We start from the raw sequence: 25,100 nt of genomic DNA on the forward strand, positions 1-25,100 counted from the left end.
AGTGTTAGTGGGAAGAGTGGGGCGGGCTCAGCGTAGTAGCGTGGCGAGGTGGGGCCTGGTACCGCGCGGAATATGGCAAGCCTGGTCGTGACCGAGGTTTGCCGGTCGGCGGGAAAGGCCGCAACGGCTGCGTTTATACCGAGTTTCCCGCGGGCCGCTTCCCGCGAACGTTTGCCATTTTCGAGCGGGTTGACGGGCTCGTCAAAAAAAAAGGTTTCTATATGGGCTCCACGGCTCCACGGTTCGTTTAGGCTGGTTTAGGTAAACGACCGATAGCGGGAATAAAGACCCACAAAGACCTTTTTTTGTGCCACGCACAGCGGGCCCGTCAACCCACTCGAAATTTATGGCACACATTCGCGGGAAGCGGCCCGCGGGAAACTCGGTATAAACGCCCAATAACAAAGCCAAAAAAAAGGGCTTGATCGAGATTTGCCGATCGGCGCGAGTTTTTGCCGCGTCGGCTGGTAAGGGACTGTGTCCTCAGCCTCTGTTGGCTCTCATTGTTTTCAACGATCGAGTTTTTGCCGATTGGTGCAAGGATTGCCGCTCACGAGACGGGCAACTTGGTTCCATGAGTCAGGTTGAGTCGGCATGAGTCAGTCACCGACGAGATACTCTTACGCCCTCTAGGATATATTCTGGCTCCATCCAGAGAAACAGAAGGCCATCGACGGCATTTTGTCGGTGAAGAAGACCATTGAGGCAGTGATGCCAAGGCTGTGGTACTGTGGTACTAAACCATACCCCCACCATAGCCTACTATTGCCCCTACGTATCCTTTCCAACACGCCCGCGCGCTACACTCACCAGCGTACCTCTATGGATACAGTAGAGGTACGCTGGTGAGTGTAGCGCGCGGGCGCGTTGGAAAACAACATAGGGGCAATAGTAGGCTATGGTGGGGGTATGGTTTAGTACCACAGTACCACAGCCTTGGCATCACTGCCTAGCAGCAGTCTTTAATAGTATCTCGTCGATGGCTCAGTTATGCTTGAACGCTCTCGATGGTCATGGAGTAGTTATCGTTATCAATGTAAAATAAAGTCTGAATACAGATCGTGGCATTTCCTCGCGTGAACCTCGTCGGTGGTACCAGCAGGTACCAGTGCGTACTGGAACTGACAAAAAGTGGTGACAACTCACAATCAGACCCGGGCGTGAGCACTCTCATATCCTCTCTGCCTCTCTGCTGCTAATAGTTTTCGAAGCTGGTTAGCACTTCAGCACATTCCAGGTCCATGGCACATTCCGATAGACCCGATACAAGTGTTCTGTTTTACCGAGCGCCGTGAAGTAAGTTCGCGGATTGACGGCAAGATGGCGGCGAGCGGCATTTCCGTGGACGACAGAGATAGTTGAAATAAGTTGACCCGTGTCTCCGCGGTCGAGCGCGCTCGTTCTGCTCGAAACGTCCAAGCAAGAAAACGTTCGTCGTAAATTGAGTTACGTTACGTCTCGTTCAGTCTCGTTGTACGACTCGGACGGTTGCATCCTGTATAATAGTACCGTATGTGTATATATATATATACATATATATATATATATATATATGTGTGTGTCAATGGTTCGTTATTAACGGTGCAGTGCAGGTCTGATACACCAGAAGATAAATTATGATGGTCTGATCGCTGTTCCAACATGACTGTGGATTTCGCAGACTACTTTTGGGTGAGTGTGTCACCTCCAGCTATTATTCTAAATAGGATGTCATATTCGTCGGATTTAGGTTATGTACGAGCAAGAACGTCCTTTAATATTTCCATCATTCTTGTGTGCGTCCGTCACCTGATCAGCCTCCTGTCGCCGTCCCTACACGTCACGTTCGAGGCAACATTTTCTTTCTCGCGTAAAATCGACGCATTCCCTTCAATGAAAGTCTTTTTCTCCTTGCTGTGTCTCTCTCTCTCTCTCCCTCCCTCTTTTTCCTCCTTGCGCGTTATCATGGTCGTTTTAGATCATCTCTTTTTCTCTCCGTGTTACGCGGCATGCTTGTCTCCTCTTCTTCGCTACTCTCGCTAATACAAGGTTACACGTTCACCTTTCTCTGTCATCTCATCCCCGTGTCGTCGCCTCGCCAGCCACCGTACAAAACCAACGGGGAACGCGCAGGAACGCGTACTCGATCGCGAAAGGGAGTGGAACTGTCGACTACGCGAAACGCGGCCGCTCCAAACACTTTTCAAACATTCTGCCGTCATTTTTATTCGAATCGCGAATCGCTTGACGGTTCACTACTTACTTATTGAACAATGCTCAATGTTAATCCTCGATATCGTTTGTTAACACTACCTGGTGATCTTTTAAAGCAACAGTTAGTCAATTAATCTAATCACAAAACTCTGATAACATCAAAATAATCTATTCAATAAAAGAAATACTGGAAAGCTCCTAATTACTCCTTAGATCCTTTTGCATTTTCTAGATTGTGATCCAACAGATTATGTATCCAGATTAAATATGTTGTACTCCCAGAAATAAACGAGCTGTTGATTTTTTAATGGGAATTATGCTAGTTCCAATGTATCAGACAAAACTGGAGATAGTTTTCCTAAAGTAACCATTAATTCTCAGATACGTGCTATTAACTTTTAATTACTCGCGTATAGTACTTATAATCTCGAAACTTTAAATGTTGTGTTTCAAGCGTAAACACAGCTGTAGACTACGCTAGCAAACATATATTTTGCATTAAAGTTGCACAAAGTTCCATGTAAACAGTTATGTAGAAAGCGGAGCGCGAGTAACCAAAGGTTGCCACACTGGCTGAGAATCATGCTGGTTTTAATTCTAAGAATTTTTTTGGGAAATATGACATTGCTCGCTCGGCACGAGAGCCCTGTACAGATAAGATAGCTATTACTTCCTTTCAGGTTCTTTGAAATTCTATCTATCGGAGATTACCGCGTACAGGATACGCTGCTGATATTTTTAAAAATAGAAAATCATGAGCGATCAGAGTGGATTTTTATAAAACTAAGAAACACTTTGTTTTCTATATTGTAAGATTTCTTTTTGTTTATCTAATCAATTTTGTATTGCATCGTATTTGAGAAGTATATCTGGTGTTGTTTGTCAGCGAGGTTCACAGGAAAAATTAAGTGATAGGTCATGCATGGCAAGTAATATATACAATAGGATGACAAGAGTAATAGTAATAACATATAATGACAGCTTATTGTGACAATGACACTCGAGAGTTCTGCTCTACGTGAGTTTATAGCATGATCAGAGTTCAAGTGTTAAGTGGTTAAGTGGTCTCAAGTATACTTTTGTATATCTCTTTCAGTTCGGAAATGTTAATTGCAAATGGAATTTCTTCCTCTTTGATATAGATATTTTTGCGCCTAGAGTTATTTCAATTACCAAATCCAACCTTTTTCCAACTTGGAAAATCTCTGTTCTGTATGATTTTTTTTTTAAATCGTGCAAACAATAGCAATTTTAACGAGCGATAAGGGTTAAACATTACTAAACTTGTTTATCTAAATCTCGATTTTTCTTTATGATTTAAGGGTGAAAAGAATAATGGATTTGACGTGTTATATCATAACATGAAGCATGGTGTAGTCGCGAGTAAAGAGTTGGCTGATTTTTTGAAAGAGCGATCAGCCATAGAAGAAAATAATTACAAGCTTCTGACTAAGGTAGCCAAGCAAGTTGGCAGTACCGGTAACACCCAAGGAACGTTCGCACCTGTTTGGGCTGCTCTGAGGGGTGCGGCGGAAAAACTTGCATGTCTGCACCTGCAGATGGCCCAGAAGGTCACGGAACTGATAAAGGATGTATCGAAATATGCAGATGAATTACATAAAAAGCATAAGGCTGTACGTAAAACTTCTCAATCGCATTATTTACCAGCGGGCGATTATTTCCTAATTCTTGAAAGTGTATCCAATTATTGGAAATCCTATTATGTAATAATCCGGTAAATAAGGTGTTAATATTAATTTAGTCTTTGAAAAAAGATCCAAAGTCTGTATCTGTCCCTTTTTACAACTGTTTATCATACTATGTATGTATTATGAATCATATTGTATATGTACAATATTTCAAATCTTATCTGTATCCGCCCACCCAGGTTGGGCAGCCAGTTCTTTCGGTCGCTAGTGTCTGTTAATATATGAAGACAATGATTTATCAAATGAATAATAAGTAATTGTACAAGATATCGAACAAAGTAGAAACCGAAATTTCTAAAATGAATGATATTTAGGTAAAAGAGGAGGAGTCGTCTACCTTGGAAGTTGTCCAAAGTATACAAAGCATTACAGCAACTTTGCAGAAAGCAAAAGACATGCGTATGCAGAAGGGACTCGAATTGGAAAAATTAAAGAAAGATAATGCCAGTCAGAAGGAATTGGAGAAAGCAGAGATCAAGTTCAAAAAAGCACAGGATGATTATAAAACATTGGTAGACAAATACATGGTTATCAGGAACGATTTTCAGACTAAAATGACTCAGGCTTGCAGGGTATCGACCTAAAATTTATTTTCTGAGAAATATTACATGGCGATTACGTAATACTAATAGAATTTCTTTTCTTTGAACAATAAGAGATTCCAGGATGTGGAGGAAACACATCTAAAACACATGAAGGAGTTTTTAAATATCTATGCAGATGTCTTGCAAACAAATCACGAACAGGTTGGTCAGGTGCACATCGATTTCAAGCGTCAGTGTCTAGACATGACGGTGGATAAATTGCTGGAACAGTTTGTTCAAAGCAAGTACACAGGTTTCGAGAAACCAGGTAACGGATCTTATAACGCGTAGATAAAATTTTTATACTTATGTAATCATTCTATTATTCGTGTAATCTTTTTTCTGGATCAGATATAATCGAATACGAAGAAGTCATGACAAATTTAGGGGACATGACCGCTCATTCTCAATCGGATGGTAACGTCGAGACACCTAAGGAAACGTCGAAAGGAGCCAATGGAGAAACAGGAGTCGCTGGTAACGCTCACAGTTCAAAAAAAGATCAGGGATTAAAAGGGGGGTGTAATCAGGTGGATGAGGAAAAGGGGAGGGTACAAGACAAAGAAAACGAAAGACTGAATGAAAGGGATAGAGAACTGTCACATGCGCAAGCCACCAAGGCTTCCCGCCGTACTACCTCGCTACTCAACCTGTTCATGTCCAACTCCCAGGGTAGGTTTTCTTTTTAAAATTGAACCGAATTTACCAGATTTTATTATCTTCTAATTGCAATAGTCTTTATTCTACCTTAACATAATGCATAGATTGCTGGTTATCGTTGTCAGAAATTTCTACGTGTTCCCGAATGTTTCAGAAAATCGGTAAACTCTGCGCGATTCGAAACCAGCAAAGTCTTCTAATCGAATACATTATGTTTCGGTGGATGTGTTTTGCAATGTTAATTTGCTGCAGCAGTACCATTTACTCTTCACACAATTTTACACTTGTTTAACTTTTATACTTGTTTTTTTATCTACTCGATCTCACAGATTTATTAATCTACGCATACGTGGAACAATTTTATCGACTTATCGCTTATGTGGTTGTGTCATAATGCTTGAACGTTATAATCTAACAATAGGTGGAGGATGACATTATAAACTAAAATGTATTCCAAGGGAGTTGTTACTTTTGAGCGTGAATCTATGAATATGTTGTATACGACCACAGCTTATTTAGATATTTTAATCTTCCGATTTATATTGAGTTACAAGCGATTGTCCTTTGGAACACATTTATGCCACTGAAAGCACAAACTGTAATTGAAACGCGCGATAGACATAAGTAATATGTTAAAAATAGCAAGATGAAGAGAAAAGGGCCATTCGGAGGCACAGATTATTCAAAGATATGAGCAATGAGTGTTGTTTCAGACAAACAGAAGCAAGCAGGGTCTGGTTCGGCACCTGCAACTCCCCAGGGGAACAACCTGCCTCCTGCTGTTCCACCTCCCAGCATCTCCAGGAACCCTCTCAGAGGATCTAAATGTAACTGCTTACATTGTGATTACCTGTACCCTTGCCACATCCACTACTTGCATTTTCAACTGTTTATTTACTTATTTAGACAATCGGTTACACGGTACTCTCTCTCTCTCTCTCTTTCTCTCGCTCCCTCCCTCTCTTTCTTTAGTAATTATAGTGGAAAGAGATTGAGGTGAGGGTGTCTTATTAGACAATAGCTACAGTTTTCTGCGACATTTTTTCAAATTTTTTATTTACTGTTACAATTAAATTCTGTTTCGATCAAATTCTGGTGAAAAAAAAGAAAATGTTTAAAAATATCACTATCTGCGACAACAGTATCTAATTTATACGTATTCAGTATTCAATTTGAATTTTTCATTTTCATTTTCAATTGAAAACAAGTAAAGCCATCTATAACTCGACACTCCTTTTACGCAACCTTTATCTTTGTCTTGCTCTGTTGGTTGTTCTCTGCCTGTGGTATTCGGTGACCAATTACATTACCGTACCTTTGCTGATGCAATATTTTTTACGGCCATACAGGTTTAAGTGGTTAAATGAAAATATCTGGTGACTTACAGTGGTAACGCGTATTATGGTTCCTCCACTCTGCACTCTTTTAGATCAGCAGTGTACGTATACTAACAATGTTTTTCAGCACACTGAATTAATGTTACATGCGTAGAATCACGTTGCGAGACGTCTTTTAATGGTTTTCCACGCTAAGTCATGTTGCGATTAGTGGAGATATACTTACTTGTGTGTAACATTGATTTATCCTTAGTTCTCGAGGCACAGTTAAAATATTTCTTCGCTTTCGCATACAGTACCCCTCGTATACAGATACATACATATGTATACATGGTATGTACATATAACGAAGGTACATAAAAATTTGTCAGTTGATAGCATAATACCTAGCCAGCATTAGAAGGAAGAAATATTTTATTTTTCCTAAAACACGATTAACACAGAAAACCGGGCTTGCTTAGACTATAGGCTGTAGCTTTAGGATTTGTACATGGCAATTCTAACAGGCGATACTCTCTAACACAATTCTCACAAATTCTTACTTATAAATTGTTTTTCTAACAATCTTTGCATAAACATACCAAACGGGATGGGTGGGGGGGGGGGGGATTATTTTCTTTCTGTCAACACGACTCATTGTAAAAATTTTACATATGTTTCTTGTTTGTTTGTTTGTTTGTTTTTTTTTATCGCATTATGCTCGCTCGATAGAGACTACAATTTACATTATAATATCACAATGTGTTAGCATTAAGAGAATCGATGTGTCCTGGAAAGTTTCTGAAATTCGTGCTACCATCGTCAGAGGAGTTAATCGATTCCATTGACCAGAAAGCACAGTATGTACATACACGTAGACGTGTTCCCTGCAGGAAAAAGTTGAACGTGCTGGTGCACACACGCACGTCAGTCGTGAGAACGATTTTTGAAACTTTCTGTCGCCACCTCCTTCTAATAAACACCGTGTTCACACATAGAGAGTTAATTGAACGAAGGGAGTTGGACTTGAATAACGTTGAAATACGAATGCGGGGTTCGGCTACTGACGGGGGCCCAAGGTGAGCCATTTTTATTGAGAACTGTTACTGCATGGCTCACTCGTACTCGTATTTATTTTCCAAGTGCAAATTATTACATATATCCTTCGTGATAGCGTAATGTGATTCTGCAAGCAACCCCGTCTCTCCTTTTTTCTTTATTTTTTGTTCATTTGATTGTTTATTAGCTGACAGTAGTTTACGAAAAAAAAAGAAAAATACAGATTTCTCGTATCGCGAAACATATTCTAACACGTCGAGTGTGTTGGTCATCGTTAATTATTATCAATTACGTACTATTTACTTCACGGTATTATCCAGTTAATTGGAACACCAGAATTCGCAATTACTTTTAAGTAATTCGATAGCGCTGATCATCGGTGACCCTCACGGCATTCAACGTGTTAATTAGCTCCGGACGTTCGCGTTTCCAAATGATCTTACAATCCGTCTCGAAGTTGACGGAATTATCGCTTGTGGAATTACCGTTTCGTTTTTTGTCTTTCGTCAATCACGAACTTGTTATGTATTTTTAAATGTATTTTTTCTTCTCGTATCTTTTTCGTACTTTGCATGTCGATATAGCGTATACTTGCTTGCAGAACATGTGGTATACGGCGTATACATACTTCACGAATTTTCTCTAGAGTCTACATAGAGGGTATCGTTATAACCGTGGAGATTGCGCAACCTCCTATATCGTTCTGTTGTCTTGAGAAAAACGTATCTACATATCGGTAACGTCAGTAGGACGTGTAATTGTTAGAAAAACAATTTAACCCGAAAAACTCGACCTTTTGCAGATCCCTAGATGAGATTTTTTAACTTTTTCATATTTTCTCTCTCTCTCTCTCTCCCCTCCCCTCCCCCCAATATATGGTGATGGTGTACTATGGGTTTGTTCTTGCGCCTTATGCTAATGTAACGTGTTTTATCCAAGCTACCTCTTTGTACTCCTTTTCTATCGTTATTGTCTGATTTTACTGCAGGCGTGACAGCGTACTTAATTGCGTGCGTTGTGTTTTGGCAAGAAAAGTTTCATGTCGACGCGGTGTTCGGGTCTGACGAGACGCAAATCTTATTTTCTCGACGTGCTTCGATTCAAATTGATAGTAGTCGGAAACGACTTTTCCAAGAGAGGATTAAATCAAAATGAAATAATTGACGAATAAATTTTGCAGACATTTGCTCAGCCCTGAAACGCATGCGTCGGCATAGTTGGAGAACGTAACAACGATTAGAAAAGCATCGTAAAAAATGCATCCGCTGATTGTTAATCCGGTGACTATTATTTTCTATTTTCATCTTGTTGGTCTGTTTTTATTCGTTCCTCTTTTTCTTTTTTTACCGTAGATGTTTTTGTTTGATCACGTTGCGCTACGCCTGATACACTTGGAAAGTAAATTAATTTCCATTACACCGTTTTGGATTACCAGTTGCCTATTAATTTCTAATGCGAGATATTTATTGCCGTTATTAACTTTTTCAGTACAACAAATACGTTTTGACACCGCCAAACATAGTAGTTTTTACGCTTGTTAGTCTCTTAGTTCGTAGCTATATGTTTCGTTTTTCGAAACTTATCTTGTATTATGTACTATAAGACACTCGCCGACTGTGTCCCAGTACACACAAATTGATTAACCTCCCCTAGTCTAGTCGAGAGTTTAACGTTTGCGAGTAAGTACTTGAAGCGACGCCTAAAGTAGTGCGTAACAGCGTTGTTGCCATTCTTGATCGTCGAAACGGGGGAATATTTATAGAATCGTTTGTACATATTTTTCTGTACTATTCTCGTGTTCTATGCTATAAGAAATAGCATTATTTTCGTAAATTTTCTTGGGTAATTTGATCTCAGGTAAATTAACCCTTTGTACTCGAGCGGTGACTCGGAGATAGAGAGAGAGAGGGAGAGGCGTCACACTAATAATTGTTCTATCATTATTCAAAATATTTGTTGCATCGTTAAGTTTGTATCGAATGAATTACTAAAGGTATTAATATTTTAACAACCTAATGAAAGTGTATTGTACGAGGTGTAGTATCAGTGTTATCGTGCTATATCGATAAAACGATAAAAGGAAGAAAAATTCGGTTTTCGAGTTAGAATAGCTCCGAGTGCAAACGGTTAATTGTTCTATCTTGTCGAGTGTAAGCAACTATTGCGCATCTATTGGCAAAACCTCATTGATAGCCTCGTTGAACCGCGCCTGGTGGATTGTGAAAAATTAAGAGCCGCTTTGTTTTCTATATATCGTGCGTCCACGACCAACAGGGTTCCTTCGCAGCAGGAGAGAAAAGCGGAAGGGAAAGAAAGCGAAAAAGAAGAAGGATGTCGTGGAGACGAGCAGCAACAAAGAAGAAAAGTCTGACCTGTCAGTATACGCACGTTCAGCAGATCTAGTGCACTCGCGCGATTGATCCCGCGACCAAGTTGCTGATTTACTAGAAACATTAGTTTCGAACTATCGAATAACTAACACTAGAGTTATTCGGTAGATTCGGTAGAGTTCGATGTCTTCCTATTACATTTAACGGTATCTCTCGTATCGGTATTAAAGATACCGATCAACTTGGCAGTTGGCGCGTTAATTGGAAAAAGTAATTGCGCGAGCCTGGTCGCGGAACCGATCTCCCACGTTGTTTAATCGTTCTCTTTTGCTTCTGTAAGCACCTAATAGTCACCTAATAGAGCACACATCGGTACGGAGACGTTACAAAAGAAAGAAATGTGTCCGTTAAATACTGTTGTTTGTCGCAAAGTAGTTAATATCGATCGTATGTATATAGAAAAAGAAAAAGAAGAAAATGCACTGGGCCTGCTGGAACTTGTGAAAGTGCATTAAACTGAACTCGACTGATTTGATAATAGGGACGACAAGGAGGACAGCAGAAAATCCGAAACACCGACACCGGAAGTCGACGAGGATGGTTTCTGTATCAGACCAAAATCAGACCCGTGGGAGAACGAGAAGGGATTCTATTCCAGCTCGGACACCGACTCGGAGGATGAGAGGGAAAGGAAGATCAGGGTGGAAATTAAACCGCTTAGCAATGGCGGGGCACCTATGAGCGCCAGTGTCGACGAGCTGAGGGCAACTGTGGAGAATTTATCGTTGTCGCCTGCGCCGACGGTATTTTTGCATTCTTTTTTTCTTTTTCTCTTTTTTTCCATTTTGTTGAACCGTTTTGCTAAAAATTACAATTTTGCTAACTGTTGGTAAAACTGTGCCCTGAAGGCTGTTATAGCTGTTCAGCGTTCAGCTCGCAAGGAATCGAAATTTTCTATCAATTTTGAAAACTCGAACTGAAAAGATGATTTCTCCGGTTTATTTTCTAACAGGGACGTAGAGGATCGAATACCGACTCAGATCACCATATGAAAAGGTCTCAGTCAGTGTCACAACAATTAGGAGGTAAGCCAAGCTCAGATTTACTTGGCCTAAACTTGTTCAATCCCAGCAGTACGCCATCGAGCGCCTCGACGCCAACCGGCAGTCATCCGTACGCGCCATTGCAAAGTCCTCCGCCACTGTCTTCGTCACCGACGCCTCAACCGCAGCCGCCGCAATCTGCACCACCTACGCACCCTCATTCACGGTTCCCCGGTGAGTCGAAACAAGAGTCTCCCGCGAGATTACGTTCTCGGCTCTCGGCTCATCGGCATGCTTTTTTGTCTCGCGAGATTACGCGTGGGATCCGCGCTCAATTCCGGGACCGTCGAACGTTTCGTTCCTCTTCCATCAGCTGCATATATTGCTATCAGAATTTCAAATTGATGCGTCACGTATAACAGCTACATCTGATCAAAATCAAATAATCAAATCAAGCTGGAAGCTTGTATTCTTTAATTACCATTTTATATACTTTGATAAGTAAGCGTGTATATCATATCGTATATTGTATACTGTATGTATCATCGAACCGATGCTGATGTTATATTATACCTGTTTCGCGCAGATGGTGACCTGTTTTCGGAAGTGGGAGACATCACTCCGGCCTTACCTCCTAAGCAATCCGCTTCTTCCACTCCGACAGGATCTATTATCATTCCCAGACCGCCGTCCCGAAGAGGGGAGGGTCCTTCTTCTCGGGGTAGGATGTCGCCGGCGACGATATCCAGAGCGGACAGCGTGGCTAGCTTGGAATTTCGCACAGCTGGCGTCGGAGTCGGCTCCTCGAGGGGCCCCTCCCCATTGACAATCGGATTAGCGGATACCATTCCTCTGGCGGTGGCCTTTCACGAAATTGTACACTCTTACTTTCGGGGTACCGACGAGACGCGATGTCAGGTGAAGCTTAGCGGCGACATGATGCTGTCGTTTCCCGCAGGCATCGTCACCGTGCTGGCGAACAATCCCAGCCCCGCGAAGCTCACCTTTCGCGTGAGGAACAGCAATAGATTGGAAAAATTGTTTCCTAATAATCAGCTGGTCAGCATGTAAGTACATAGCGCTCGCGTTCGCGTTCGGTCGCACCGTGGTCCGCAAATTATATTTTCTGTGTGGTAAGTTTGAGGCCGGCCCCCCTCCCACCCCTCCCCTACCGCAACGGTAGTTGGAAGGTGAACGCCATGCAAATATATTTTGCGGACTGCTATGAGTCATCCTGTAAGAAACGAGGCTCTTCGAAAGATTGTAAAGCAAATTGTGCTTGGACTATTCGATCGATCGCTCGATCAAGAGAGAGAGAGAGAGAGAGCCGCGTTGCTTATGGTTCGATCTGACGATTACCGCGGACGTGGCTCGTTTCAAGCAAGGTCTTTAAACCAATTTGAATCCGTTGCAGGGACGCCACGCAGACAACCGTCGACAGTACAATTTTCGAATTCAACATGAGTGCCTTAACCACATTGTTACGTAAACAGGCTGAACAAAATCCCTCGGCTTCCTATTTTAACGTCGACATACTCAAGTATCAAATCAAATGCAAGGAAGGCGCGGGCTCATGTCCTTTCCAGTTGGTAGCCTACTGGAAGTGCGAGTCAACGCACACGGATCTCAAGGTATTCACAGACACCTGTCGGCATTTTGTATCCGGTATTAGGCCGATAATCTTATACCGAAACGGATTATCATCAGCACCGAAATATATCCGTTTTCGTAGATCGATTACAAATATAATAGCCGGGCTATGGCTTCGCCGAGTCCCTTGCTGAACCTCCACGTTGCAGCGCCCATAGACGGAGATTTCAAGTCCTTGAACAGCAAGCCTCAAGCTCAATGGCTGCCAGAGACGAACAGAGTGCTGTGGAAATTCACGGAACTGTCCCAGTACAGCGAGGGTCACGGCGTGGGCTCTTTGAAGGCGAGAGTCGAACTCGAAGACGGTCCGGGGAACCAGGGAACGATATTCACCCAGTTCAATTGCGAAGGGACCACGTTGTCCGGTGTCGAGTTCGAACTTCTGGGCCCGGGCTATAGATTAAGTTTAGTCAAGCGCAGATTCGTTTCCGGTAAGTGTCCTTTTCTATCATCCATCGATTCGGAGAAATTGAATTGTAGAACGGAACGGACGGGACGGGACGGAACGGAACGGAAAACGAATGAATATCAACATCAACCAAGGATCTTTTCACGGACATAATGAAATGAAATCTATCCTCTTAGGGAAGTACATATGCGATGGAGATTCCGACCCAAGAACCAGATACGCCGCGCCCCCATCGAACGTAGATTGACGACTTCCAGAATGGGCGCCTCAGTGGGAGAGCCAGCCCATTTAATATTGGTACATGCTTCTTCATTCACTGCCCATACCGCGACTAATGTCCGTTCGAACTGAACACGAGATCGGCGTGGGGAAGCCTGTTGGATACCAAAGAACGATGTGCGATACGATTCGGGTTGTCGTCGACTAGGCAAATTATTTGTACAAAAGCTCGCGGACTTTGCACGAACCTGGTGGAATGCTGATTCTGAATTCTGAATAATCGAACGTGAATGGCGACGGACGGGATTAGGGTCGCGATTCAGGCGCGCGGGATACTCGAACGGAAATACTCGTAAACGTGGTCGGACTCGGTAAATCGCTCGCTACCTGAATGAGAACGGCGTTCTGATATGTGTTTTATATCTTGTATATTTTTCAATTTTCTATATGTCCTCGATTAGATTGTACTATTTTTAGTAAACGTTTTAAACGTTTGTATAACGTGTGTGAAACGAGCTTTCAATCCGAGGATCATGATATACAACGGTGAAGGGTTCGATCGGTGGGGGGGGGGTGGGAATCGTCGGTTAAGAAATCGACGCGGGTGTTCGCATAAAGCCTTTGGTGTCCAGCAAATTTTTCGCCACGGTATACTCTCGCCATATTATTGTGTCTATAATAATCAAAATACGTTACGATACTTTTTTTACGTGAACAAGAGAAAAGAAAAACAAAAAGGAAAATAAGAAAGGAAAGATGAAGATGGGTGGACTCTCGCTTTCTCTCTGTCTCTCTCTTTCACTCTATCTCTTTCTTTTTGTCGTTTTTTCTTTCTCTCTATCGAAAAGAAAACCATCAAACAGTACAACGTCTTTAATCTATTGTTACACCTTGTGTTACTTTAATGTATAGCTATCTCGTATTAGGAACCGTTAAGCGGAAGAGAATTGCGAAGGATCTGTACACGCTAATTTTCGAATTACTTCTTGTAAATTTAGCATTTATAATTCTACACGAGGTCTATCGATCCTCGACGCGTATAGACACGCAAAAGTGTGCGCAGAAATTGATTATCGAACAAAGCAAAAGAAAAAAGAAATCCGCAGAGTTTCGCGATCGTATCGTTTGAGAAATCCTGCGTACGCAACGCTGTTTGCGTACCAACTGTAACATAAAACGAACGCGTAGGTTCCGCTTCGCTCGGAAATTCGAAAGACATAGTTAAGAGAGTTAGGCGCGGAGGAGGCGAACACGCGTAAAAAACGCGTTCGCTATTTTGCCGCGAGTCGAACGTTGAACTGTCGCGCGCGGAGACGCAAATACTTTAGCGTCGCAACGATCAAAGCTACTAAATAGATTGCGATCCGTAGTCTCGCGAGTGTCGCAAAGAGTGTTCTAATCGTCGCTCGATTTCGGCGATCGGTTCGTCTGTTTCATGGTCGCGAATCTATATCCAGTATTTCTCGGTACACTTAAAAAAACCTAGAGTAAAAACTTTTGCCCGAGCTGTCTCGCGCTCGGGCTCCGGCTCCGGCTCCCTTTCAACGACTCTACTAAACCTTGAAGGATGTTGCCTCAGTCTTCTGAAGAGCCTATTCTTCGAACAGGAATCGAGATCGTCTCTCCCGTTGATTTTCTTTATGCCTCTGTCATTCGTTCATAGCGGTCACCGTGCTCTAACTGCAACGTCTACGAATCGTACGCTAGAATATCAGGCCATTTCGTTCAAACTACTTACATGTGCATACTCGTGTGTGTATATGTATATATGTATACAAGGCAAAGTAATAACTCTATAAGAATAAGTCTGAAAACGAAACTCGGTTATTATTATTACTACTGTTATTATTATTATTATTATTATTATTATTATTATTATTATAAGATAGTCCAGCACAACGATGCTTCCTTCAGTACAGATTGTAGTGTAATGGACAACAAGTTGACGAATGCACCGTGCATATATTCGTGTGCATAGTTCGATCTGTGATTGATTTATCATTTTCATTCTAGAAAAGGAAAAAAGACAAAGCGTGTTTTTACTTTCGTTCACATTCGAGATTGTGCCTCAGATTGTCCACCAGTATTTTAATAAAAAAAAATGTTTGCGACTTCTTGTAAAGATTTTACGAACAATTTATTGTTTTCGAAAGTCTCTCGACGAACACGCGATGTTTCCATCCTCGATCTGTACACGAGTACATGCGGTACTTATTGCGAGGTATTCGTTACCTGGCGGCTCTAAAAGTGCATTATGCTTCTTAATTTTAACAAAACCCTCATGAGGCGGCGATGACCACGCGGAAACTGCTAACGATTTCGGACTTGCCGATTACGGCAAAGTAACGTTAATCTGCCCGCGGTGTCTCGCCACGTGTCTCTTGCGCGGAACGACGAGCTGTAACATAATCATTTTACATTTCTAAAGACGTCCCAGGACGTTGAGAAAAACCGTTGTCGTTCACCGCTCTGCGTTTACACGTGTCACGTGTATATTTTACGAACTTCACATTCTCTCGCTTCATTGTCGTTCTAACTCTCACTCTCGTTCTCTAGACAAGAGAACGAAACCGAAACGAATCGAAAGGTCTACGAAAGAGCAATACTAACGAAAACCAAAAGAACAGGTGATCCGGAAACGCTGAAAGAAAGATGATCCACGGAATTCTCACTCCGTTCGCGACGCGTTGACAGTTTTCTTCGGTCGCACGATCAACGGGAAGCGGTTAGCGGTTAGCGGTTCGGTATGCGTTTGTTTCTTTGGGTAGCGCGCTAGCACGATTGAATTTTTATTCGCGATATCGTTGATCGATCATATCTCGGGGCAAACAACGAGATCCGTCGTTTACAGACGTGCGCAAGGTAACGGAGTGGCAAACGGACCTGTACGTACTCGGAATATGTGCATTTACGTATATTTATATTTATATCACGAGGGGAACGATATAAATATAGATAGATAATAAAAATATACATATATTACGATACGACTAATCATGGAGTCGTTCCTGGAAGAAAAAAAAATCGACTGAGCTCTCCTGTGATACGCAGATGTCACTATAATTTCGTAATAAATGTTTGTAACGAAACATAATAATGTTAATGGGTCGCGTTCACTTTCTTCCCGACTGATCCCGCGATGATCACGGCACGAGAAATGGCACTCCTCGATCACTAAAATCGTGGTTTTTAATTAACGATGATAGGGGACACGTTTTCGACACCTATATGTATACATATACGGTAGCACGCCGGCGCGGCATAGGGAGCAATTTATGCGATCCGCTTTTCGCGTGTACAATTGCAATAACGAGGAGGAACCGACGCTACAGGAGAGACCATCACACGTATGTATCATGCGTACAGGGTGTTCGATTTTCATTGATAATTTCCAATTGCTAGTAAACTAGCTTATAGTATAGTATATGTATATCCGTTGTAGAAAAGAATTGTGCAGGTAGAAAGCGAACGGTTTCGAAGGATTCTAAGGTCTTCTAATTCATTTTCTCGCGTAGAAGCTGCACGAAGATGATATAGATTTTCTTTCACGCAGCCAATTATTTTCTGCAAAATCGTACCAAGCTTCTACATTAGTGGAGTCGTTCGTTAATTATTTGAATAATTTTTGTATAGCATATAGGCTCTCTCAGAGTAATTTGTACTTCTAGATCGAAATCGGACACTCCGTACGTGTATACATACATATATATATATATATATATATATATATATATGACCCTTATACATAGTATAAATACGCCGAGGAGAAAAAATTAATTACCGTATACATGTTACACGATACATAGGATGGTTATGTAAACCTGTTGACACGTAATGTCTATGTTCTAATAAAGATTAGGATATTTTATATAAATAACAGTGGTTCGACGGGACTACGAACATCCTGCGACGCTATACCCTATATCTATCGTAAAGACAAAAGTCTCGGTAGCAATAATTAAGACTCGGAAGTATATGAAACTTCCTTGTAGGAAAAAACGAAAACTCTGCCAAGTACATATAGTAATAGCGATTACTCGTGCATGTCTTTCTCAGGTACCTATTAGTTTGCAGCAGGTCCAGTCACTGACGGGGGAAAATATATTACTCTTTCAAGTATTATTTATTCTATTAACGCGTTACCTACCGACGGCTTTTAAATAACAAATTAACCGAAATAATATATTCTAACAATTTCATCGACAATGGTTATTCAGAAAAGAAGATAGGTTCTCGGTAGGTACAGCGTTAAGATATCTGGAACAGTTAAAATACTGGAGGTATTGCGACACTTCAGTCCTCTTCAGGAAGAATCTCTCAAGAACTCCTTTAGGAAAACGTCGCTGTTGGCATACCGGATAAGAAGATCCTCGTACCTGATCGTTCAATGTTCGTTTAAATAAGACTATCCGATACGGATACACCATATGTTATTTGCTGCATATGAAATTTGTTTGTCTTTCTGAGATTTCATATGTTGCAACCTTCATATATCAAGCATCGAATAATTCACCTCAAAGGCACCTGGACGTCCTCCTCGTTGGTGGCAGGCCCAACCGAAGCCACCCTCTCTAAGATCGCCTCGGCTAAAGTCCTCTCGTACTCTCTGTACCTCTGATCCTGCGTGAACCACAGAGCCAAGGCACACCGTCTGCCTCGAACAACACCCCTGACACCATGAAGATTCTCTCCACCGGCGGAGAAAGCCACCATACGGCCGCATCGCGGAGAAACCAAGCTGTCCGATTCGCGGATCACGCGATCCTTCGCGAAGAAGAACTCTCCACCCTGAAAATCTTGGTTTAGGTAAAGGATCGCCGAATGGTCCCTCCAGGTGTAGGCTGGACTCTCGTGGACGCAGACGTTCCGATCGTTCAACAGACAGTTGTCCGCGTGAACCTGATGGCTAAGGTCATTAGGATCCCCTGGTGAATCTAGAAACGATCGACGCAACATTCCGAGTTCGCGGATATATACATATGCGTTGAACTGTTGTGATTTTAGATTTTAGATTTTACGTTTTCAAGACACGAAGCATGATTCGCTGAAAAGGTGAACGAGTTTGCTGCTGGGCTGTTCCACCTGTGATGTGAATTTCAAATTTCGAATTTCGAATTTCGACTGGTTTCAGCAAAAGTCAGTGTCTTCCCGGTAAAATTCGCATCACAATGGCTCAGCCCTTAGAATTTGTTACCCACTTTCCACACGAAGTGAGTCTGTGCGACGCGGTTTCAGCTGCGAAAGGGACCAGAATCACGTTGATGCATCGGATCAAAATTACCAGGTAGAGCCGTGCGGCAGACCAGGTGAGTGTACGTGACATGGAGCGCTCGATCAAGACCGAAATACCTTTCCACGTGGCTGCGAGCCTCTTCCGTTGTCTCGAGAAGCTGCCGCAATCGTTCAGACTCGATTTGTCCCAAGTACACCATCTGCGATCATTATTTTCAAAGAATTAACAAACGGTAACGTAGTCTAAACTTTAAACTCTAAATTACTCCTACTCCTACTCCTACTCCTATATACATATACGTAATGCCGAGGGCTTAACGGGGTAGTCTCGTTTCCAGGGTTGATCTGATTCGGAAAAAATATGTAAAACCGCGTACACCCGCAGCAGTAGGTACATAAATATATGTATCATCTACCCTAGAAGCTGTCTCACCAAGGCGACTCTGCCGACAGTGATGCCTTCGAATCGCTCGTACTTGGAGTGTGGACTCTTGTACTCGTTGTAACCATCACCTTCCACTGCTGTCATCTGCAACAATTTTCAAAACACATTTTATTCTTTTATTATTTAGATTTCCTACCAGTTTTCGTACATGTTGTTTCGTATATGTATGTATAATGTATAATATACTTTGATAGAGAATAAGTTTGCTAAAACAATTTCGCGAATCAGAAAAACAATGTTTATAATTTCAATATTTCTAAAAGAAGAAGTCAGGAGCAGCAAGTGATCTTGACCCCCTTTGGTAGATCAGTCTTTAATATTCTGGCAACTCTCGTGTTAATTGCGCGAGCCTGATTCATCGAACAACTTGTTTACAATGACGTACCGATGCTAATCGCATCAGAAGTTCGCATTCCGTCGAGTTGAGGAATCCATCCGCCACATAGCGATTTTTTCCGCCAAGTTCTTTCGCTTCTGCGACCACAGAGATATCGTCCCTGACCCTTTGCGGCTTCCTATCTGGTATCGCGTGTTTTTCATCTTGAATCGCGGAGAGATTGTTGAATAGCAGCGTATTAGAAAAAGAATGACCGGGCGGTGGATGCAGAGCCTCGACTTCTTCGATTTTCTGCAAAAGATCCAACATTTTTCATTTCTCTGACAGCGCGACTTGAAAAATATCTTTCTCTACTGCCGCGCCGCGCCGCAGCAAAGTTCATTCTACATCTTATGAACGCGCAACGTTGCGATTAGAATTTCGATCTTTCCACGCCTCGAATGCAATGCTCGGAATACACGGATGCAATCCTGGTTGCATTCTCAAGGCGTTCCGCGGAGAAATCGAGCAGCAGGACGCTTATAGGAGAGACAAAGACATTAGACTCGAGCATAGAATAGAATCAATAGAATAATATAATAGAATAGTCGTCGTGTTTTAGTATTTTATTCGGTAAAATATACAGAGAGTCGAAAAAGGGATTCCCCGATCAAAATACGCGGGTCGTCTTTTGAACACGTGTTTAGAATTCGTTTTAACCTTCATTCTCCTCGATTCTTTACCTGTCCTGGCTTCTCTTTCGTTTTCTCTCGCCTGGCCTGATGCTTCTTCCTTATATCCGCGAATTTTCTGTCGACCACTGAAAACTCGTCGGATATGTAGCGCAACAGAGTCAGCTCGTATTCGTGTCTCTTAACGTAGGCCAGGGCTTCCTGAAAACATTCAATTGAGCATCAATTAACTACTAATTCGTCGAACGATTCGCAGTGCCGGTTCAACTCCGTGGGGCTCTGCGAGCATCCCTCTAACTATCCTATTGTATATATGTATACTGGCCACCATAAATTGTCTGTGCAACTTGAATTAGGATCTGGCTAACGATTACAATGTTTGCTTCTCCGAATTTCGATTTCAAATTAATCCACCAAACCGCGAGATTAAACCAAGTGGCTATTATGGTGGATGCAACGAACAACTTTGAGATTTCTTATTTGCTTATTTCAAATACGACAAACGACTTTCCCTCCAACCTAATGAAAAGACCTGAAATTCGAAATTTTCACCTTTCTGGGTTGGAAGTACTGCTCCTTGACCATGGGCTGGGTGCTATAGTACTTCCTGTTCTGCAGCATGGTCTCGTGGACAGGGTCGAACAGCAAGTACGTTCCCACGGCGTTGCAGGCAGCCTTCAAGTTTCTCACTGTGTGCGAAGCAGAGATTGGTATTTTGAACGTGTACTAAAATACACGCGTGCACGTGGCGCGTTTCACGTTTCACGTTTCACGTGCTGCGTGTATCCGTCAAACAGAAATACACTATACATACAATATGGATTGAGATCCGAACAATTACACGTGAAATAGCTAATTATTATATTAATCCCCTCTCTGACGCAACGGAATGCGCTTGAAACGATGTATTTTGACACCGGTCTAATTAGCAAAGCCGTTCCTCCGCGGCGCGGCGGCCGGCTAACCGGCTGAACAAGATTATGTCACCAGAAAACATTGTCGCATAGGTCGCGGCGAGCCGGGGATGACGAAGTCTGAAACCGCGTTCCAGGGATAACGAGGCTGCTCGACCAATCGGACCAACTCGTCGGACGAGATTAATCCAATTAAACCTCCTTCGGAGCATGAGTAACAGCTTCCTGAGGAGTTTCGGCTGATTGCCGACGCAACGATTCATTCGCGGGGACTACAAGGGACGACAAGGTCGCGCAATTTCGTACGATAACCAACGGCACCGGACACATCGGGGGCTCGTTATCGTCTCGCGTCTCCTCTACTCTATTCGTCTATTCGGTTTATCGTGAATGGACCAACGTCGATAAGAATTTTCACAAATAGACACGGACAGGATACGTATATGTATATGACAGATAAAAATTGAGCAACGTTGTGGTCCAGTCGTCCCGCCGCACCGCGACGCACTTACATTTGTAATAGGCGAACTGTAGGTAATCGTAGTGGCTCTTCAGCATGTCTCCCCGGTAGTCGCCGTTTATGTTGTTCAGCCTCTGGTGGCAGATCTGCTTGCACTTCAGGCAGAACGTGAAGTGGTCTGAAAAAGTATAAAGAAAATGTGTAGACTGAAAAATACTTGTTCGTTGATTCGTTCTGTCGTCACTGGACCGCGAGCGTTTCAGCGAGATGTAAATTCTCCAACCGAATCGTAAGAAACTCAAGTTGAATAAAAATCTATTCGAGAGATTCTGATAAAAGGTAGAGAATATTGGGAAGCGATCGGTGACGACAGTCGTCACTGACGACTGACGACTGACGACACGACGCGACGTCACGAATCAATTTTCGAGCTCGATGGAAGGGAAAATTTGTTTCTCGGACATGTTCCACTCACTGGCGATGGAGGACGTGAACTCCGGGTGCCAGCCCTGATCGAAAGGCCCCTCGCAGTAGAACCTGCACTCCTCCTCGGCCTGTAGATAGGACGCCAAAGAAGCCTCGAACAGAGCCACCGCTTCCGCGTAGTTTGCGTCCTCGTAAGCCAACACCCCTTTGAAGTATATGCTGACATAAGGCGCTGCTTCTAGGTTTACGATGTTCTGCGTCTCCACGCCGGGAAACATTAGATAGTGTTTCAGAGCTTTTATGCTCATTTCGTGTTTTGGGTGGCGAACCAGGAACGTGAAAACAGCGTCCGCCGCGTCTTTGTAGCGTTGCTTCTGCAAGATTAATCGTTATCGTTGCGCATTAGACGCTGCGTCTGCTTTCGCGTTTTACAGTTTTATCAAACCATTTTCTTCGCAATCGTTTTCCTCAATTATTTTTTCGGTGCAGATTCGGTGCAAGGCGAAGGGAGGCGATCAAGTTTGAGGTACCGGGTTAGCAAATCGCGCTATCATCGCTATTGATCGAAGAGGTATGTAGGTACTTCCAGTGAAACGGATAGTTGTACGTGTACAATGAAAGGTTGCTGCAAAAATGCTAGGAAACTTTTAGTGCCGAGAAAGATAAGGATATACATATATTGGCGCCATTATCCCCCCCCCCCTCCCCTACCCTGTGTATTCCAAGGGAGCTTTTACGACTAGATCCGAACGCGTGTAACTGCATGGTTCCAGCTCCAGCATCGGTTCCTCGTCGAGCCGACGATGTATTTAGGCTGGTTTTTACGACCCATCCGCTTATATGTATATTCGTTAAACTCGAATTATATAAAATTTACTAAAAAGTTGCGGGCGTGGGATCGGCCAAACCGACTATAAACTCCAGAAAAGCTAGCGAAAATTGATGGAACAGAAAAAAGCAAAAGATTCGAACTAAAAGTATTAAAGAAAGGAATAAATTTTGATTCACAGTTCCAGTACCTCGTATGTTTCATGTAGAATGTAGATTTTTATGACTTGTAAAAAGTCGGAGAGACTCATTTGTGTGTGTGTGTGTGTGTGTGTGTGTGTAAAAAGAGTTTCTACAGTTTCTAGTCTCTATACTCTATACCATTTTTAAAGATAAGAACACGGGTAGCATCGTCGCTTACCTTGAAATAGCAGATGTGTAAGTACTCGTACACGTGATAGTTTGTCAGTTTGCTCTCAGTTTCACGCGGCAGCGTCTTCAAAGCGTTGTCACCGGCGATCTCGAGGTACTCCTGATTGCATGTCAGAAGACACAGCGTTTCCACAATCTTCCTCTCGTAGAAGTGTAGATCCTCGATGTTCTCCGGGAAGATCGGAGCCTCGCTGTTAGCTTTTGCCCTGCACTTTTTTCTGCAGTTGACCACCATCCGCTTGTAAACCTTGTACCTGCAAGAAGGACTCGCTTATTTCTACCGGAAGTAGAATCCAGAAACGTCGAGGATGTAGCTATTCTAGCTTAAACGTTCTTCGAAAGAATATGAAAAACCGTACAATTCAAATTGGTTTCCATTTCTTAAATTCGATCGATGCAGAGAATTTTAGATTTCCCATAAATATCCGCAGTTTACTAATATTAATCTACAGAGAAAAAGAGACATCGAAAGTTTCGCATCCGCTGAATAATTTCGATTTTCAGTGCGTAGTGCGTACCCGTGCCAGACTTGGTTGAAATTCTCGACGCAACGGTCCCAGTCCTCATCGAGATAAGCTTGGACAGCATCGTAGTAGATCTCGTGCAAGGTTCTGTCCGTTACCGACAAATCCAGCTCCGGTACTACGATTGGATCGGCCGGATCATCGATCCGGATCTCGTTGAACAGGGTGTCGTTGTTGCCGGCGATCGTGCCGCAGAAAAACAAGATCAACACAAAGAATCTCATCGTCGTCGAGCACCGCGTTTCGCTTCGCTGTTTCGCACTGAACTCTGCCGACGAGCCGACGCGACACGCGACGCGACGAGAGCCGCCGCCAGCCGCCGCTCTCTGTGGGATGTGGGATTTAACATCACGAAGCATACGTAATCGTTTCTCCCCACTACGCAACGCAAACGCTCCGAACGCGGCTTTCGCTGCTGGTGCTGGTGCTGGTGCTGATGCTGGTTGGTGGGTATGGGGGAGGGGGGGGGGGGCAGTAGCGAGACGAGTTCTCCATGAAACGATTCAAACCAGTGCAGAACCGATCCGAACAACCACTTCAACTTTCCATCGTTTTTTCCATCGGAAGCTTCAACAAATCAAACTTTTATCTTCCAAGCGAACATTTCTGCATATATCTTTCTTCCCTGTGTTTATCGAATATAAGAGAGAGTACGTCTTCGCCAAATATTCAATCAATTGGATCAGTAGTCGGGGAAGATATGAACGGTAGCCCGGAAAGATCTGTTCGTTTAAGATTTAAATGAACTAATTGTTTGGCCAACGCGGCGCGGCGCGGCGCGGCGTCGACATTTTCTAAACCAATTCATTTGATGAAAAAGGTGAGTAATAAAATTATTTTTACGTCACCAAGATGCAGATCTCTGGACCATCATCGTTCTCGATGTTTCTAACATATTTCATCTACACGTTGAGAACGCTTTCCTAATTGTTCATTTTTTGGTCCCTTCGATCGAAAACTGGTTCCGATCGACGAAGCCACTGTGTTATTGCTATATGCAAATGCGATTTTCAAGATTCGCAAACCTGTGCATTCTGGGATAAGATCCGTTGTCTTTATCTGGATAGAAGACACCGAACAACAGCCAAAAGATAGAGTAATGTTATCTTATAAAGAAAATAAGGATTTCGGTTCAACGAAACATTGAATTAGGACTTTCCCCGATAACTCTACGACTCTACAACTGCAAAAATACGAGAATTAAAAAACTGAATCTATGCTGAAGTTAAATCTATACAGGCTAAAAATAAATTAGTGTGGCATACCTCCAGAAAGAAGCCAGCCGCCAGCCGGCAGCCGGTGATTTTTCAACGGAGATAATGTTGATACAACCATAAAATGATCTGTCTTTGGTGTTGGAGGGTGTTGAAATGATAAGACGAGAATCGTGCCGTATAATAAAGAAACGAAACTGTATTTCACGTGGAGAGCATGTAATATAATTATCAAACGTTCGTCGAGTTCGCTGATAAACATTCTCACGGAGAACATCCAGTTCGCTTATCACAATAAAAAAGAAAAGAAACGAAGAACAGAGTTCCATCGGAGGTGTTCTTTTTCTTCTCCTAACAAAAAAAGAAGCGAAGAGAAAAAAAAAGAAAAAGAAAAAGAGCGCCTGCTTCCTACGATCTACATATAATATGATAGTATATCACTGCTCGATCGGTTTCCCGCGGCGCGGCGCGGCACCGACGAGATATGCAGAGAGACTGTTAGCCT

At 42.8% G+C, this 25,100-nt stretch overlaps 2 protein-coding genes across 13 annotated transcripts; one reads left to right on the forward strand and one right to left on the reverse strand.

The window, feature by feature from the left end:
* Positions 1-956: 956 nt before the first annotated feature.
* Positions 957-17,049, forward strand: LOC143208923 (F-BAR domain only protein 2). Of its 10 annotated transcripts, none has more exons than XM_076423888.1 (15): positions 957-1,671; positions 3,516-3,827; positions 4,217-4,474; positions 4,559-4,754; positions 4,838-5,158; positions 5,860-5,973; positions 6,534-6,584; positions 9,796-9,895; positions 10,393-10,654; positions 10,864-10,913; positions 10,986-11,128; positions 11,481-11,961; positions 12,309-12,525; positions 12,627-12,975; positions 13,130-17,049. In XM_076423888.1, exons 1-15 carry the CDS (start codon positions 1,642-1,644, stop codon positions 13,198-13,200), a joined length of 2,955 nt encoding a protein of 984 aa, XP_076280003.1. In that variant the 5' UTR covers positions 957-1,641; the 3' UTR covers positions 13,201-17,049. The 10 variants fall into 10 exon arrangements, with proteins under 10 accessions (XP_076280003.1, XP_076280004.1, XP_076279998.1 ...); XM_076423889.1 differs by having other exon boundaries at positions 10,864-10,907; XM_076423883.1 differs by having other exon boundaries at positions 958-1,510; positions 1,588-1,671; positions 10,864-11,128.
* Positions 16,076-24,626, reverse strand: LOC143208924 (prolyl 3-hydroxylase 2). 3 transcript variants are annotated; one of them, XM_076423897.1, is made up of 11 exons: positions 23,376-24,626; positions 22,847-23,111; positions 21,707-22,031; positions 21,284-21,409; positions 20,410-20,546; positions 19,909-20,058; positions 19,235-19,477; positions 18,838-18,933; positions 18,454-18,604; positions 17,686-17,960; positions 16,076-17,548 (listed from the first exon to the last, which is right to left on the reverse strand). In XM_076423897.1, the coding sequence occupies exons 1-11, from the start codon at positions 23,738-23,740 to the stop codon at positions 17,369-17,371; spliced, it is 2,313 nt and encodes a 770-aa protein (XP_076280012.1). In that variant the 5' UTR covers positions 23,741-24,626; the 3' UTR covers positions 16,076-17,368. The 3 variants fall into 3 exon arrangements, with proteins under 3 accessions (XP_076280012.1, XP_076280011.1, XP_076280013.1); XM_076423896.1 differs by having other exon boundaries at positions 17,686-18,106; XM_076423898.1 differs by lacking the exons at positions 16,076-17,548; positions 17,686-17,960 and adding an exon at positions 17,968-18,106 and having other exon boundaries at positions 18,371-18,604.
* Positions 24,627-25,100: the final 474 nt, after the last annotated feature.

Source organism: Lasioglossum baleicum, chromosome 5 (assembly GCF_051020765.1).
Source record: "Lasioglossum baleicum chromosome 5, iyLasBale1, whole genome shotgun sequence".
NCBI lineage: Eukaryota > Metazoa > Arthropoda > Insecta > Hymenoptera > Halictidae > Lasioglossum > Lasioglossum baleicum.

Bases quoted from the DNA above. Each gene is read 5' to 3' on its own strand.
- LOC143208923 (XM_076423883.1), top strand. From the start codon at position 1,642: ATGACTGTGGATTTCGCAGACTACTTTTGG. The intron at 4,475-4,558 runs GTATCGACCTAA...TTGAACAATAAG, and splicing joins AAATGACTCAGGCTTGCAGG to AGATTCCAGGATGTGGAGGA. The intron at 11,962-12,308 runs GTAAGTACATAG...AATCCGTTGCAG, and splicing joins AATAATCAGCTGGTCAGCAT to GGACGCCACGCAGACAACCG.
- LOC143208924 (XM_076423896.1), bottom strand. From the start codon at position 23,740: ATGCTTCGTGATGTTAAATCCCACATCCCACAGAGAGCGGCGGCTGGC. The intron at 22,032-22,846 runs GTAAGCGACGAT...TTAATCTTGCAG, and splicing joins TACACATCTGCTATTTCAAG to AAGCAACGCTACAAAGACGC. The intron at 18,605-18,837 runs GTGAGACAGCTT...TAATGATCGCAG, and splicing joins CTGTCGGCAGAGTCGCCTTG to ATGGTGTACTTGGGACAAAT.